The 16,200-nt window shown below is 50.5% G+C and overlaps 1 protein-coding gene across 1 annotated transcript in view; it reads left to right on the top strand.

Moving 5' to 3' along the window:
• The window catches only part of LOC139572666 (teneurin-2-like), an 85,043-nt gene that overhangs the window by 15,003 nt on the left and 53,840 nt on the right, over positions 1-16,200 (top strand). The window contains exons 7-8 of the mRNA XM_071395344.1: positions 135-335; positions 1,250-1,435. Coding sequence (XP_071251445.1) covers positions 135-335; positions 1,250-1,435 — 387 coding nt within the window. The remainder of the gene's footprint in view (positions 1-134; positions 336-1,249; positions 1,436-16,200) is intronic.

Genomic DNA, 16,200 nt, shown 5'->3' on the forward strand with positions numbered 1-16,200 from the left:
CTCTCCCCCTCTCTTTTCCTCCTTCCCCCTCTCTTTCCCTCCCTCCCCCTCTCCCTCTCTCTCTCCCCCTCTCTTTTCCTCCTTCCCCCTCTCTTTCCCCCCCTCCCTCCCCCTCTTCTCCTCTCTGTCTGTAGTGGACTGCCTGGACCCGACCTGTTCTAATAATGGTATCTGTGTGAACGGGGAGTGCCACTGTAAACCGGGCTGGGGCGGTCCACACTGTGAGCTGCAGCGGGCACAGTGCCCAGACCAATGCCATGGCCACGGGGCATTCATACCAGACACGGGCCTCTGTAGCTGTGACCCCAACTGGATGGGACCAGACTGCTCTGTAGGTCAGTAGTACCCTATTCTGTCATCTGTAACCTCTGACCTCTAACCCCTAACCTTAACCCTTTACCTCTAACCCCTAACCTTAACCCTTTACCTCTAACCCTAACTGGATAGAACCACACTGTTCTGTAAGTTGGTACCTCAGCTAACGCCTTACCGTTTGGGTGGGCCTAACCCTTAAATATTGCCCAATCCTCCTTGCCTTTTATCCTAACCCCAATCCAAGCTGCCCCGTGGTTTACCCTAACTCTAGTAGTTATGACTAGCCCAACCCGTGGTTTACCCTAACTCTAGTAGTTATGACTAACCCAACCCCAACCCGTAGTTTACCCTAACTCTAGTAGTTATGACTAACCCAACCCCAACCCGTAGTTTACCCTAACTCTAGTAGTTATGACTAACCCAACCCCAACCCGTGGTTTACCCTAACTCTAGTAGTTATGACTAGCCCAACCCGTGGTTTACCCTAACTCTAGTAGTTATGACTAGCCCAACCCGTGGTTTACCCTAACTCTAGTAGTTATGACTAACCCAACCCCAACCCGTAGTTTACCCTAACTCTAGTAGTTATGACTAACCCAACCCCAACCCGTGGTTTACCCTAACTCTAGTAGTTATGACTAGCCCAACCCGTGGTTTACCCTAACTCTAGTAGTTATGACTAACCCAACCCCAACCCGTAGTTTACCCTAACTCTAGTAGTTATGACTAACCCAACCCCAACCCGTAGTTTACCCTAACTCTAGTAGTTATGCCTAACCCAACCCGTAGTTTACCCTAACTCTAGTAATTATGACTAACCCAACCCCAACCCGTGGTTTACCCTAACTCTAGTAGTTATGCCTAACCCAACCCCAACCCCAATGACAGTAGCTGTGTGTAACTCTTTACATGCCTCTCTCCTCCCTCTCTACAGAGGTGTGTTCTGTGGACTGCGGGACTCACGGTGTGTGTTTGGGCGCAGCGTGTCAGTGTGAGGAGGGCTGGACGGGCCCCGGGTGCGACCAGCGAGTGTGTAACCCACTGTGCATCAAACATGGAACCTGCAAGGACGGCAAGTGCCAGTGTCACCAGGGCTGGAATGGAGAACACTGCACCATCGGTAAGTGGGGAGAGGAGGAGGAGGAGGAGGAGGAGGAGGAGGAGGTGTGTGTGTGTGTGTGTGTGTGTGTGTGTGTGTGTGTGTGTGTGTGTGTGTGTGTGTGTGTGTGTGTGTGTGTGTGTGTGTGTGTGTGTGTGCGTGCGTGCGTGCGTGCGTGCGTGCGTGCGTGCGTGCGTGCGTGCGTGCGTGCGTGCGTGCGCAAGATAGATTGATGGAAGTTTGGATGCCTCGCTATTTTGATTTACTCATAATGCTTTGAAATAGGAAGTTTAATTTCCCATTCACCATTTCATCCGAGCAGCGCTTTTCCTCAGAACACTCCGGTGTCAGAAACACAGTGGGTGGGGGAACAACACTTTGTGATATCAACTCTCTGTTCCCCACTAGAAACTAGGGCGGCTTTGTATGCTGCGTCTTTCACAAGACAAAACTCCTCACTAGTCTGCTTGTGGGTGCTGATCTAGGCTATGCATGTGATCTACTGTAGGCTATGCATGTGATCTACTGTAGGCTATGCATGTGATCTACTGTAGGCTATGCATGTGATCTACTGTAGGCTATGCATGTGCATTTTAAACTCCTTCCATTCCTTTTTTCATAACGCCACTCTCTCAACCTCTGCACGTTTTCTCTCAATGCAGACATGTGGGACTTGGTTGACAAAGGTAAAACTGTATTTTGGTTTTCAGCGTTTAGCTTCTCGTGCTGCATAGTAGTAGGAACTAGTCGCTGCTAAGTCGTCTGTGGGTTTGGGGCTGGCTGGCGTTGGTAAACTTGGCCCAGTAGACTAGTCATCTGTGTGCTATCTATATATCTATATTTCTATATCTATATCTCCATATCTATATCTCTCTCTGTCTGTCTGTCTGTCTGTCTGTCTGTCTGTCTGTCTGTCTGTCTGTCTGTCTGTCTGTCTGTCTGTCTGTCTGTCTGTCTGTCTGTCTGTCTGTCTGTCTGTCTGTCTGTCTGTTACCAACCAACCAGTGTTTTACCATTCACAACCACACAACCATTGTGGCCTGGGGTTACCATCCACAACCTCACAGCCACTGTAGCCAGGGGTTACAATCCAGAATATCACAGCCACTGTAGCCAGGGGTTACCATCCACAACCTCACAGCCACTGTAGCTAGGGGTTACCATCCACAACCTCTCAGCCACTGTAGCTAGGGGTTACCATCCACAACCTCACAGACACTGTAGCTAGGGGTTACCATCCACAACCTCACAGCCACTGTAGCCAGGGGTTACAATCCAGAATATCACAGCCACTGTAGCCAGGGGTTACAATCCAGAATATCACAGCCACTGTAGCCAGGGGTTACAATCCAGAATATCACAGCCACTGTAGCCAGGGGTTACAATCCAGAATATTACAGCCACTGTAGCCAGGGGTTACAATCCAGAATATCACAGCCACTGTAGCCAGGGGTTACAATCCAGAATATCACAGCCACTGTAGCCAGGGGTTACAATCCAGAATATCACAGCCACTGTAGCCAGGGGTTACAATCCAGAATATCACAGCCACTGTAGCCAGGGGTTACAATCCAGAATATCACAGCCACTGTAGCCAGGGGTTACAATCCAGAATATCACAGCCACTGTAGCCAGGGGTTACAATCCAGAATATCACAGCCACTGTAGCCAGGGGTTACAATCCAGAATATCACAGCCACTGTAGCTAGGGGTTACCATCCACAACCTCTCAGCCACTGTAGCTAGGGGTTACCATCCACAACCTCACAGCCACTGTAGCCAGGGGTTACAATCCAGAATATCACAGCCACTGTAGCCAGGGGTTACAATCCAGAATATCACAGCCACTGTAGCCAGGGGTTACAATCCAGAATATCACAGCCACTGTAGCCAGGGGTTACAATCCAGAATATCACAGCCACTGTAGCCAGGGGTTACAATCCAGAATATCACAGCCACTGTAGCCAGGGGTTACAATCCAGAATATCACAGCCACTGTAGCCAGGGGTTACAATCCAGAATATCACAGCCACTGTAGCCAGGGGTTACAATCCAGAATATCACAGCCACTGTAGCCAGGGGTTACAATCCAGAATATCACAGCCACTGTAGCCAGGGGTTACAATCCAGAATATCACAGCCACTGTAGCCAGGGGTTACAATCCAGAATATCACAGCCACTGTAGCCAGGGGTTACAATCCAGAATATCACAGCCACTGTAGCTAGGGGTTACCATCCACAACCTCTCAGCCACTGTAGCTAGGGGTTACCATCCACAACCTCACAGCCACTGTAGCCAGGGGTTACAATCCAGAATATCACAGCCACTGTAGCCAGGGGTTACAATCCAGAATATCACAGCCACTGTAGCCAGGGGTTACAATCCAGAATATCACAGCCACTGTAGCCAGGGGTTACAATCCAGAATATCACAGCCACTGTAGCCAGGGGTTACAATCCAGAATATCACAGCCACTGTAGCCAGGGGTTACAATCCAGACTATCACACCCACTGTAGCAAGGGGTTACAATCCAGAATATCACAGCCGCTGTAGCCAGGGGTTACAATCCAGAATATCACAGCCACTGTAGCTAGGGGTTACCATCCACAACCTCTCAGCCACTGTAGCTAGGGGTTACCATCCACAACCTCACAGCCACTGTAGCCAGGGGTTACAATCCAGAATATCACAGCCACTGTAGCCAGGGGTTACAATCCAGAATATCACAGCCACTGTAGCCAGGGGTTACCATCCACAACCTCACAGCCACTGTAGCCAGGGGTTACAATCCAGAATATCACAGCCACTGTAGCCAGGGGTTACCATCCACAACCTCTCAGCCACTGTAGCCAGGGGTTACAATCCAGAATATCACAGCCACTGTAGCCAGGGGTTACAATCCAGAATATCACAGCCACTGTAGCCAGGGGTTACAATCCAGAATATCACAGCCACTGTAGCCAGGGGTTACAATCCAGAATATCACAGCCACTGTAGCCAGGGGTTACAATCCAGAATATCACAGCCACTGTAGCCAGGGGTTACCATCCACAACCTCACAGACACTGTAGCTAGGGGTTACCATCCACAACCTCACAGCCACTGTAGCCAGGGGTTACAATCCAGAATATCACAGCCACTGTAGCCAGGGGTTACAATCCAGAATATCACAGCCACTGTAGCCAGGGGTTACAATCCAGAATATCACAGCCACTGTAGCCAGGGGTTACAATCCAGAATATTACAGCCACTGTAGCCAGGGGTTACAATCCAGAATATCACAGCCACTGTAGCCAGGGGTTACAATCCAGAATATCACAGCCACTGTAGCCAGGGGTTACAATCCAGAATATCACAGCCACTGTAGCCAGGGGTTACCATCCACAACCTCACAGCCACTGTAGCTAGGGGTTACCATCCACAACCTCTCAGCCACTGTAGCTAGGGGTTACCATCCACAACCTCACAGACACTGTAGCTAGGGATTACCATCCACAACCTCACAGCCACTGTAGCCAGGGGTTACAATCCAGAATATCACAGCCACTGTAGCCAGGGGTTACCATCCACAACCTCACAGACACTGTAGCTAGGGGTTACCATCCACAACCTCACAGCCACTGTAGCCAGGGGTTACAATCCAGAATATCACAGCCACTGTAGCCAGGGGTTACAATCCAGAATATCACAGCCACTGTAGCCAGGGGTTACAATCCAGAATATCACAGCCACTGTAGCCAGGGGTTACAATCCAGAATATTACAGCCACTGTAGCCAGGGGTTACAATCCAGAATATCACAGCCACTGTAGCCAGGGGTTACAATCCAGAATATCACAGCCACTGTAGCCAGGGGTTACAATCCAGAATATCACAGCCACTGTAGCCAGGGGTTACCATCCACAACCTCACAGCCACTGTAGCTAGGGGTTACCATCCACAACCTCTCAGCCACTGTAGCTAGGGGTTACCATCCACAACCTCACAGACACTGTAGCTAGGGATTACCATCCACAACCTCACAGCCACTGTAGCCAGGGGTTACAATCCAGAATATCACAGCCACTGTAGCCAGGGGTTACAATCCAGAATATCACAGCCACTGTAGCCAGGGGTTACAATCCAGAATATCACAGCCACTGTAGCCAGGGGTTACAATCCAGAATATTACAGCCACTGTAGCCAGGGGTTACAATCCAGAATATCACAGCCACTGTAGCCAGGGGTTACAATCCAGAATATCACAGCCACTGTAGCCAGGGGTTACAATCCAGAATATCACAGCCACTGTAGCCAGGGGTTACAATCCAGAATATCACAGCCACTGTAGCCAGGGGTTACAATCCAGAATATCACAGCCACTGTAGCCAGGGGTTACAATCCAGAATATCACAGCCACTGTAGCCAGGGGTTACAATCCAGAATATCACAGCCACTGTAGCCAGGGGTTACAATCCAGAATATCACAGCCACTGTAGCCAGGGGTTACAATCCAGAATATCACAGCCACTGTAGCTAGGGGTTACCATCCACAACCTCTCAGCCACTGTAGCTAGGGGTTACCATCCACAACCTCACAGCCACTGTAGCCAGGGGTTACAATCCAGAATATCACAGCCACTGTAGCCAGGGGTTACAATCCAGAATATCACAGCCACTGTAGCCAGGGGTTACCATCCACAACCTCACAGCCACTGTAGCCAGGGGTTACAATCCAGAATATCACAGCCACTGTAGCCAGGGGTTACCATCCACAACCTCTCAGCCACTGTAGCCAGGGGTTACAATCCAGAATATCACAGCCACTGTAGCCAGGGGTTACAATCCAGAATATCACAGCCACTGTAGCCAGGGGTTACAATCCAGAATATCACAGCCACTGTAGCCAGGGGTTACAATCCAGAATATCACAGCCACTGTAGCCAGGGGTTACAATCCAGAATATCACAGCCACTGTAGCCAGGGGTTACCATCCACAACCTCACAGACACTGTAGCTAGGGGTTACCATCCACAACCTCACAGCCACTGTAGCCAGGGGTTACAATCCAGAATATCACAGCCACTGTAGCCAGGGGTTACAATCCAGAATATCACAGCCACTGTAGCCAGGGGTTACAATCCAGAATATCACAGCCACTGTAGCCAGGGGTTACAATCCAGAATATTACAGCCACTGTAGCCAGGGGTTACAATCCAGAATATCACAGCCACTGTAGCCAGGGGTTACAATCCAGAATATCACAGCCACTGTAGCCAGGGGTTACAATCCAGAATATCACAGCCACTGTAGCCAGGGGTTACAATCCAGAATATCACAGCCACTGTAGCCAGGGGTTACAATCCAGAATATCACAGCCACTGTAGCCAGGGGTTACAATCCAGAATATCACAGCCACTGTAGCCAGGGGTTACAATCCAGAATATCACAGCCACTGTAGCCAGGGGTTACAATCCAGAATATCACAGCCACTGTAGCTAGGGGTTACCATCCACAACCTCTCAGCCACTGTAGCTAGGGGTTACCATCCACAACCCCACAGCCACTGTAGCCAGGGGTTACAATCCAGAATATCACAGCCACTGTAGCCAGGGGTTACAATCCAGAATATCACAGCCACTGTAGCCAGGGGTTACAATCCAGAATATCACAGCCACTGTAGCCAGGGGTTACAATCCAGAATATCACAGCCACTGTAGCCAGGGGTTACAATCCAGAATATCACAGCCACTGTAGCCAGGGGTTACAATCCAGAATATCACAGCCACTGTAGCCAGGGGTTACAATCCAGAATATCACAGCCACTGTAGCCAGGGGTTACAATCCAGAATATCACAGCCACTGTAGCCAGGGGTTACAATCCAGAATATCACAGCCACTGTAGCTAGGGGTTACCATCCACAACCTCTCAGCCACTGTAGCTAGGGGTTACCATCCACAACCTCACAGCCACTGTAGCCAGGGGTTACAATCCAGAATATCACAGCCACTGTAGCCAGGGGTTACAATCCAGAATATCACAGCCACTGTAGCCAGGGGTTACAATCCAGAATATCACAGCCACTGTAGCCAGGGGTTACAATCCAGAATATCACAGCCACTGTAGCCAGGGGTTACAATCCAGAATATCACAGCCACTGTAGCCAGGGGTTACAATCCAGAATATCACAGCCACTGTAGCCAGGGGTTACAATCCAGAATATCACAGCCACTGTAGCCAGGGGTTACAATCCAGAATATCACAGCCACTGTAGCCAGGGGTTACAATCCAGAATATCACAGCCACTGTAGCCAGGGGTTACAATCCAGAATATCACAGCCACTGTAGCCAGGGGTTACAATCCAGAATATCACAGCCACTGTAGCCAGGGGTTACAATCCAGAATATCACAGCCACTGTAGCTAGGGGTTACCATCCACAACCTCTCAGCCACTGTAGCTAGGGGTTACCATCCACAACCTCACAGCCACTGTAGCCAGGGGTTACAATCCAGAATATCACAGCCACTGTAGCCAGGGGTTACAATCCAGAATATCACAGCCACTGTAGCCAGGGGTTACAATCCAGAATATCACAGCCACTGTAGCCAGGGGTTACAATCCAGAATATCACAGCCACTGTAGCCAGGGGTTACAATCCAGAATATCACAGCCACTGTAGCCAGGGGTTACAATCCAGAATATCACAGCCACTGTAGCCAGGGGTTACAATCCAGAATATCACAGCCACTGTAGCCAGGGGTTACAATCCAGAATATCACAGCCACTGTAGCCAGGGGTTACAATCCAGAATATCACAGCCACTGTAGCCAGGGGTTACAATCCAGAATATCACAGCCACTGTAGCCAGGGGTTACAATCCAGAATATCACAGCCACTGTAGCCAGGGGTTACCATCCACAACCTCACAGCCACTGTAGCCAGGGGTTACAATCCAGAATATCACAGCCACTGTAGCTAGGGGTTACAATCCAGAATATCACAGCCACTGTAGCCAGGGGTTACCATCCACAACCTCACAGCCACTGTAGCCAGGGGTTACAATCCAGAATATCACAGCCACTGTAGCTAGGGGTTACAATCCAGAATATCACAGCCACTGTAGCTAGGGGTTACAATCCAGAATATCACAGCCACTGTAGCCAGGGGTTACCATCCACAACCTCACAGCCACTGTAGCTAGGGGTTACCATCCAGAGATCATAGTTCACACTGTGTCTGTTAACCTTTATATTTCCATGGTGATAATGACTGTATACAGTTTACTGAACCACTAAGGCACAGGAGGTGGTTCCCTAGTCCCAGTCACTCCATCCCAGTTCCCCTCAACCACTCTCTCATATGGGGGTATATAACAGAACAGGCCCCCTCAACCTCTCTCTCATATGGAGGTATATAACAGAACAGGCCCCCTCAGTCTCTCTCTCATATGGGGGTATATACCAGAACAGTCCCACTCAGCCTCTCTCTCATATGGGGGTACATAACAGAACAGGCCCCCTCAGCCTCTCTCTCATATGGGGGTATATAACAGAACAGGCCCCCTCAGCCTCTCTCATATGGGGGTATATAACAGAACAGGCCCCCTCAGCCTCTCTCATATGGGGGTATATAACAGAACAGGCCCCCTCAGTCTCTCTCTCATATGGGGGTATATAACAGAACAGGCCCCCTCAGCCTCTCTCATATGGGGGTATATAACAGAACAGGCCCCCTCAGTCTCTCTCTCATATGGGGGTATATAACAGAACAGGCCCCCTCAGCCTCTCTCTCATATGGGGGTATATAACAGAACAGGCCCACTCAGCCTCTCTCTCATATGGGGGTATATAACAGAACAGGCCCCCTCAGTCTCTCTCTCATATGGGGGTATATACCAGAACAGTCCCACTCAGCCTCTCTCTCATATGGGGGTACATAACAGAACAGGCCCCCTCAGCCTCTCTCTCATATGGGGGTATATAACAGAACAGGCCCCCTCAGTCTCTCTCTCATATGGGGGTATATAACAGAACAGGCCCCCTCAGCCTCTCTCTCATATGGGGGTATATAACAGAACAGGCCCCCTCAGCCTCTCTCATATGGGGGTATATAACAGAACAGGCCCCCTCAGCCTCTCTCTCATATGGGAGTATATAACAGAACAGGCCCCCTCAGCCTCTCTCATATGGGGGTATATAACAGAACAGGCCCCCTCAGCCTCTCTCTCATATGAGGGTATATAACAGAACAGGCCCCCTCAGCCTCTCTCATATGGGGGTATATAACAGAACAGGCCCCCTCAGCCTCTCTCATATGGGGGTATATAACAGAACAGGCCCCCTCAGCCTCTCTCTCATATGGGGGTATATAACAGAACAGGCCCCCTCAGTCTCTCTCTCATATGGAGGTATATAACAGAACAGGCCCCCTCAGCCTCTCTCTCATATGGGGGTACATAACAGAACAGGCCCCCTCAGCCTCTCTCTCATATGGGGGTACATAACAGAACAGGCCCCCTCAGCCTCTCTCTCATATGGGGGTACATAACAGAACAGGCCCCCTCAGCCTCTCTCTCATATGGGGGTATATAACAGAACAGGCCCCCTCAGCCTCTCTCATATGGGGGTATATAACAGAACAGGCCCCCTCAGCCTCTCTCTCATATGGGGGTACATAACAGAACAGGCCCCCTCAGCCTCTCTCTCATATGGGGGTACATAACAGAACAGGCCCCCTCAGCCTCTCTCATATGGGGGTACATAACAGAACAGGCCCCCTCAGCCTCTCTCTCATATGAGGGTATATAACAGAACAGGCCCCCTCAGCCTCTCTCATATGGGGGTATATAACAGAACAGGCCCCCTCAGCCTCTCTCTCATATGAGGGTATATAACAGAACAGGCCCCCTCAGCCTCTCTCATATGGGGGTATATAACAGAACAGGCCCCCTCAGCCTCTCTCTCATATGAGGGTATATAACAGAACAGGCCCCCTCAGCCTCTCTCATATGGGGGTATATAACAGAACAGGCCCCCTCAGTCTCTCTCTCGTATGGGGGTACATAACAGAACAGGCCCCCTCAGCCTCTCTCATATGGGGGTATATAACAGAACAGGCCCCCTCAGCCTCTCTCATATGGGGGTATATAACAGAACAGGCCCCCTCAGCCTCTCTCTCATATGAGGGTATATAACAGAACAGGCCCCCTCAGCCTCTCTCATATGGGGGTATATAACAGAACAGGCCCCCTCAGCCTCTCTCATATGGGGGTATATAACAGAACAGGCCCCCTCAGTCTCTCTCTCGTATGGGGGTACATAACAGAACAGGCCCCCTCAGCCTCTCTCTCATATGGGGGTATATAACAGAACAGGCCCCCTCAGCCTCTCTCATATGGGGGTATATAACAGAACAGGCCCCCTCAGCCTCTCTCTCATATGGGAGTATATAACAGAACAGGCCCCCTCAGCCTCTCTCATATGGGGGTATATAACAGAACAGGCCCCCTCAGCCTCTCTCTCATATGAGGGTATATAACAGAACAGGCCCCCTCAGCCTCTCTCATATGGGGGTATATAACAGAACAGGCCCCCTCAGCCTCTCTCATATGGGGGTATATAACAGAACAGGCCCCCTCAGCCTCTCTCTCATATGGGGGTATATAACAGAACAGGCCCCCTCAGTCTCTCTCTCATATGGAGGTATATAACAGAACAGGCCCCCTCAGCCTCTCTCTCATATGGGGGTACATAACAGAACAGGCCCCCTCAGCCTCTCTCTCATATGGGGGTACATAACAGAACAGGCCCCCTCAGCCTCTCTCTCATATGGGGGTACATAACAGAACAGGCCCCCTCAGCCTCTCTCTCATATGGGGGTATATAACAGAACAGGCCCCCTCAGCCTCTCTCATATGGGGGTATATAACAGAACAGGCCCCCTCAGCCTCTCTCTCATATGGGGGTACATAACAGAACAGGCCCCCTCAGCCTCTCTCTCATATGGGGGTACATAACAGAACAGGCCCCCTCAGCCTCTCTCATATGGGGGTACATAACAGAACAGGCCCCCTCAGCCTCTCTCTCATATGAGGGTATATAACAGAACAGGCCCCCTCAGCCTCTCTCATATGGGGGTATATAACAGAACAGGCCCCCTCAGCCTCTCTCTCATATGAGGGTATATAACAGAACAGGCCCCCTCAGCCTCTCTCATATGGGGGTATATAACAGAACAGGCCCCCTCAGCCTCTCTCTCATATGAGGGTATATAACAGAACAGGCCCCCTCAGCCTCTCTCATATGGGGGTATATAACAGAACAGGCCCCCTCAGTCTCTCTCTCGTATGGGGGTACATAACAGAACAGGCCCCCTCAGCCTCTCTCATATGGGGGTATATAACAGAACAGGCCCCCTCAGCCTCTCTCATATGGGGGTATATAACAGAACAGGCCCCCTCAGCCTCTCTCTCATATGAGGGTATATAACAGAACAGGCCCCCTCAGCCTCTCTCATATGGGGGTATATAACAGAACAGGCCCCCTCAGCCTCTCTCATATGGGGGTATATAACAGAACAGGCCCCCTCAGTCTCTCTTTCATATGGGGGTATATAACAGAACAGGCCCCCTCAGCCTCTCTCATATGGGGGTATATAACAGAACAGGCCCCCTCAGTCTCTCTCTCGTATGGGGGTACATAACAGAACAGGCCCCCTCAGCCTCTCTCATATGGGGGTATATAACAGAACAGGCCCCCTCAGCCTCTCTCATATGGGGGTATATAACAGAACAGGCCCCCTCAGCCTCTCTCTCATATGAGGGTATATAACAGAACAGGCCCCCTCAGCCTCTCTCATATGGGGGTATATAACAGAACAGGTCCCCTCAGCCTCTCTCTCATATGGGGGTATATAACAGAACAGGCCCCCTCAGTCTCTCTTTCATATGGGGGTATATAACAGAACAGGCCCCCTCAGCCTCTCTCTCATATGGGGGTATATAACAGAACAGGCCCCCTCAGCCTCTCTCTCATATGGGGGTATATAACAGAACAGGCCCCCTCAGCCTCTCTCTCATATGGGGGTATATAACAGAACAGGCCCCCTCAGCCTCTCTCTCATATGGGGGTATATAACAGAACAGGCCCCCTCAGCCTCTCTCTCATATGGGGGTACATAACAGAACAGGCCCCCTCAGCCTCTCTCTCATATGAGGGTATATAACAGAACAGGCCCCCTCAGCCTCTCTCTCATATGGGGGTATATAACAGAACAGGCCCCCTCAGCCTCTCTCTCATATGGGGGTATATAACAGAACAGGCCCCCTCAGCCTCTCTCTCATATGGGGGTACATAACAGAACAGGCCCCCTCAGCCTCTCTCTCATATGAGGGTATATAACAGAACAGGCCCCCTCAGCCTCTCTCATATGGGGGTATATAACAGAACAGGCCCCCTCAGCCTCTCTCTCATATGAGGGTATATAACAGAACAGGCCCCCTCAGCCTCTCTCATATGGGGGTATATAACAGAACAGGCCCCCTCAGCCTCTCTCTCATATGGGGGTATATAACAGAACAGGCCCCATTAGCCTCTCTCATATGGGGGTATATAACAGAACAGGCCCCCTCAGCCTCTCTCATATGAGGGTATATAACAGAACAGGCCCCCTCAGCCTCTCTCTCATATGAGGGTATATAACAGAACAGGCCCCATTAGCCTCTCTCATATGGGGGTATATAACAGAACAGGCCCCCTCAGCCTCTCTCTCATATGGGGGTATATAACAGAACAGGCCCCCTCAGCCTCTCTCATATGGGGGTATATAACAGAACAGGCCCCCTCAGCCTCTCTCTCATATGGGGGTATATAACAGAACAGGTCCCCTCAGCCTCTCTCTCATATGGGGGTATATAACAGAACAGGCCCCCTCAGTCTGTCTCTCATATGGGGGTATATAACAGAACAGGCCCCCTCAGCCTCTCTCTCATATGGGGGTATATAACAGAACAGGTCCCCTCAGCCTCTCTCTCATATGGGGGTATATAACAGAACAGTCCCCCTCAGCCTCTCTCTCATATGGGGGTATATAACAGAACAGGCCCCCTCAGCCTCTCTCTCATATGGGGGTATATAACAGAACAGGCCCCCTCAGCCTCTCTCTCATATGGGGGTATATAACAGAACAGGCCCCCTCAGTCTCTCTCTCGTATGGGGGTATATAACAGAACAGGCCCCCTCAGTCTGTCTCTCATATGGGGGTATATAACAGAACAGGCCCCCTCAGTCTCTCTCATATGGGGGTATATAACAGAACAGTCCCCCTCAGCCTCTCTCTCATATGGGGGTATATAACAGAACAGGCCCCCTCAGCCTCTCTCTCATATGGGGGTATATAACAGAACAGGCCCCCTCAGTCTGTCTCTCATATGGGGGTATATAACAGAACAGGCCCCCTCAGTCTCTCTCATATGGGGGTATATAACAGAACAGGCCCCCTCAGTCTGTCTCTCATATGGGGGTATATAACAGAACAGGCCCCCTCAGTCTGTCTCTCATATGGGGGTATATAACAGAACAGGCCCCCTCAGTCTCTCTCATATGGGGGTATATAACAGAACAGGCCCCCTCAGCCTCTCTCTCATATGGGGGTATATAACAGAACAGGCCCCCTCAGCCTCTCTCTCATATGAGGGTATATAACAGAACAGGCCCCCTCAGTCTGTCTCTCATATGGGGGTATATAACAGAACAGGCCCCCTCAGTCTCTCTCATATGGGGGTATATAACAGAACAGGCCCCCTCAGCCTCTCTCTCATATGGGGGTATATAACAGAACAGGCCCCCTCAGCCTCTCTCTCATATGAGGGTATATAACAGAACAGGCCCCCTCAGTCTCTCTCATATGAGGGTATATAACAGAACAGGCCCCCTCAGCCTCTCTCTCATATGGGGGTATATAACAGAACAGGCCCCCTCAGCCTCTCTCTCATATGGGGGTATATAACAGAACAGGCCCCCTCAGCCTCTCTCTCATATGAGGGTATATAACAGAACAGGCCCCCTCAGTCTATCTCTCATATGGGGGTATATAACAGAACAGGCCCCCTCAGTCTCTCTCATATGGGGGTATATAACAGAACAGGCCCCCTCAGCCTCTCTCTCATATGGGGGTATATAACAGAACAGGCCCCCTCAGCCTCTCTCTCATATGAGGGTATATAACAGAACAGGCCCCCTCAGTCTCTCTCATATGAGGGTATATAACAGAACAGGCCCCCTCAGCCTCTCTCTCATATGGGGGTATATAACAGAACAGGCCCCCTCAGTCTCTCTCATATGGGGGTATATACCAGAACAGTCCCCCTCAGTCTCTCTCTCATATGGGAGTATATAACAGAACAGGCCCCCTCAGCCTCTCTCTCATATGGGGGTATATAACAGAACAGGCCCCCTCAGCCTCTCTCTCATATGGGGGTATATACCAGAACAGTCCCACTCAGCCTCTCTCTCATATGGGGGTACATAACAGAACAGGCCCCCTCAGTCTCTCTCTCATATGGGGGTATATACCAGAACAGTCCCACTCAGTCTCTCTCTCATATGGGGGTATATACCAGAACAGTTCCCCTCAGCCTCTCTCTCATATGAGGGTATATAACAGAACAGGCCCCCTCAGCCTCTCTCATATGGGGGTATATAACAGAACAGGCCCCCTCAGCCTCTCTCTCATATGGGGGTATATAACAGAACAGGCCCCCTCAGCCTCTCTCTCATATGGGGGTATATAACAGAACAGGCCCCCTCAGCCTCTCTCTCATATGGGGGTATATACCAGAACAGTCCCACTCAGCCTCTCTCTCATATGGGGGTATATAACAGAACAGGCCCCCTCAACCTCTCTCATATGGGGGTATATACCAGAACAGTCCCACTCAGCCTCTCTCTCATATGGGGGTATATAACAGAACAGGCCCCCTCAGTCTCTCTCTCATATGGGGGTATATAACAGAACAGGCCCCCTCAACCTCTCTCATATGGGGGTATATACCAGAACAGTCCCACTCAGCCTCTCTCTCATATGGGGGTATATAACAGAACAGGTCCCCTCAGTCTCTCTCTCATATGGGGGTATGTAACAGAACAGGCCCCCTCAGCCTCTCTCATATGGGGGTATATAACAGAACAGTCCCCCTCAGCCTCTCTCTCATATGGGGGTATATAACAGAACAGGCCCCCTCAGCCTCTCTCATATGGGGGTATATAACAGAACAGGCCCCCTCAGTCTCTCTCTCATATGGGGGTATATAACAGAACAGGCCCCCTCAGTCTCTCTCATATGGGGGTATATACCAGAACAGTCCCCCTCAGTCTCTCTCTCATATGGGGGTATATAACAGAACAGGCCCCCTCAGCCTCTCTCTCATATGGGGGTATATAACAGAACAGGCCCCCTCAGTCTGTCTCTCATATGGGGGTATATAACAGAACAGGCCCCCTCAGTCTCTCTCATATGGGGGTATATAACAGAACAGGCCCCCTCAGCCTCTCTCTCATATGGGGGTATATAACAGAACAGGCCCCCTCAGCCTCTCTCTCATATGAGGGTATATAACAGAACAGGCCCCCTCAGTCTGTCTCTCATATGGGGGTATATAACAGAACAGGCCCCCTCAGTCTCTCTCATATGGGGGTATATAACAGAACAGGCCCCCTCAGCCTCTCTCTCATATGGGGGTATATAACAGAACAGGCCCCCTCAGCCTCTCTCTCATATGAGGGTATATAACAGAACAGGCCCCCT

The sequence above is a fragment of the Salvelinus alpinus genome, chromosome 4 (assembly GCF_045679555.1).
Source record: "Salvelinus alpinus chromosome 4, SLU_Salpinus.1, whole genome shotgun sequence".
NCBI classification, from domain to species: domain Eukaryota; kingdom Metazoa; phylum Chordata; class Actinopteri; order Salmoniformes; family Salmonidae; genus Salvelinus; species Salvelinus alpinus.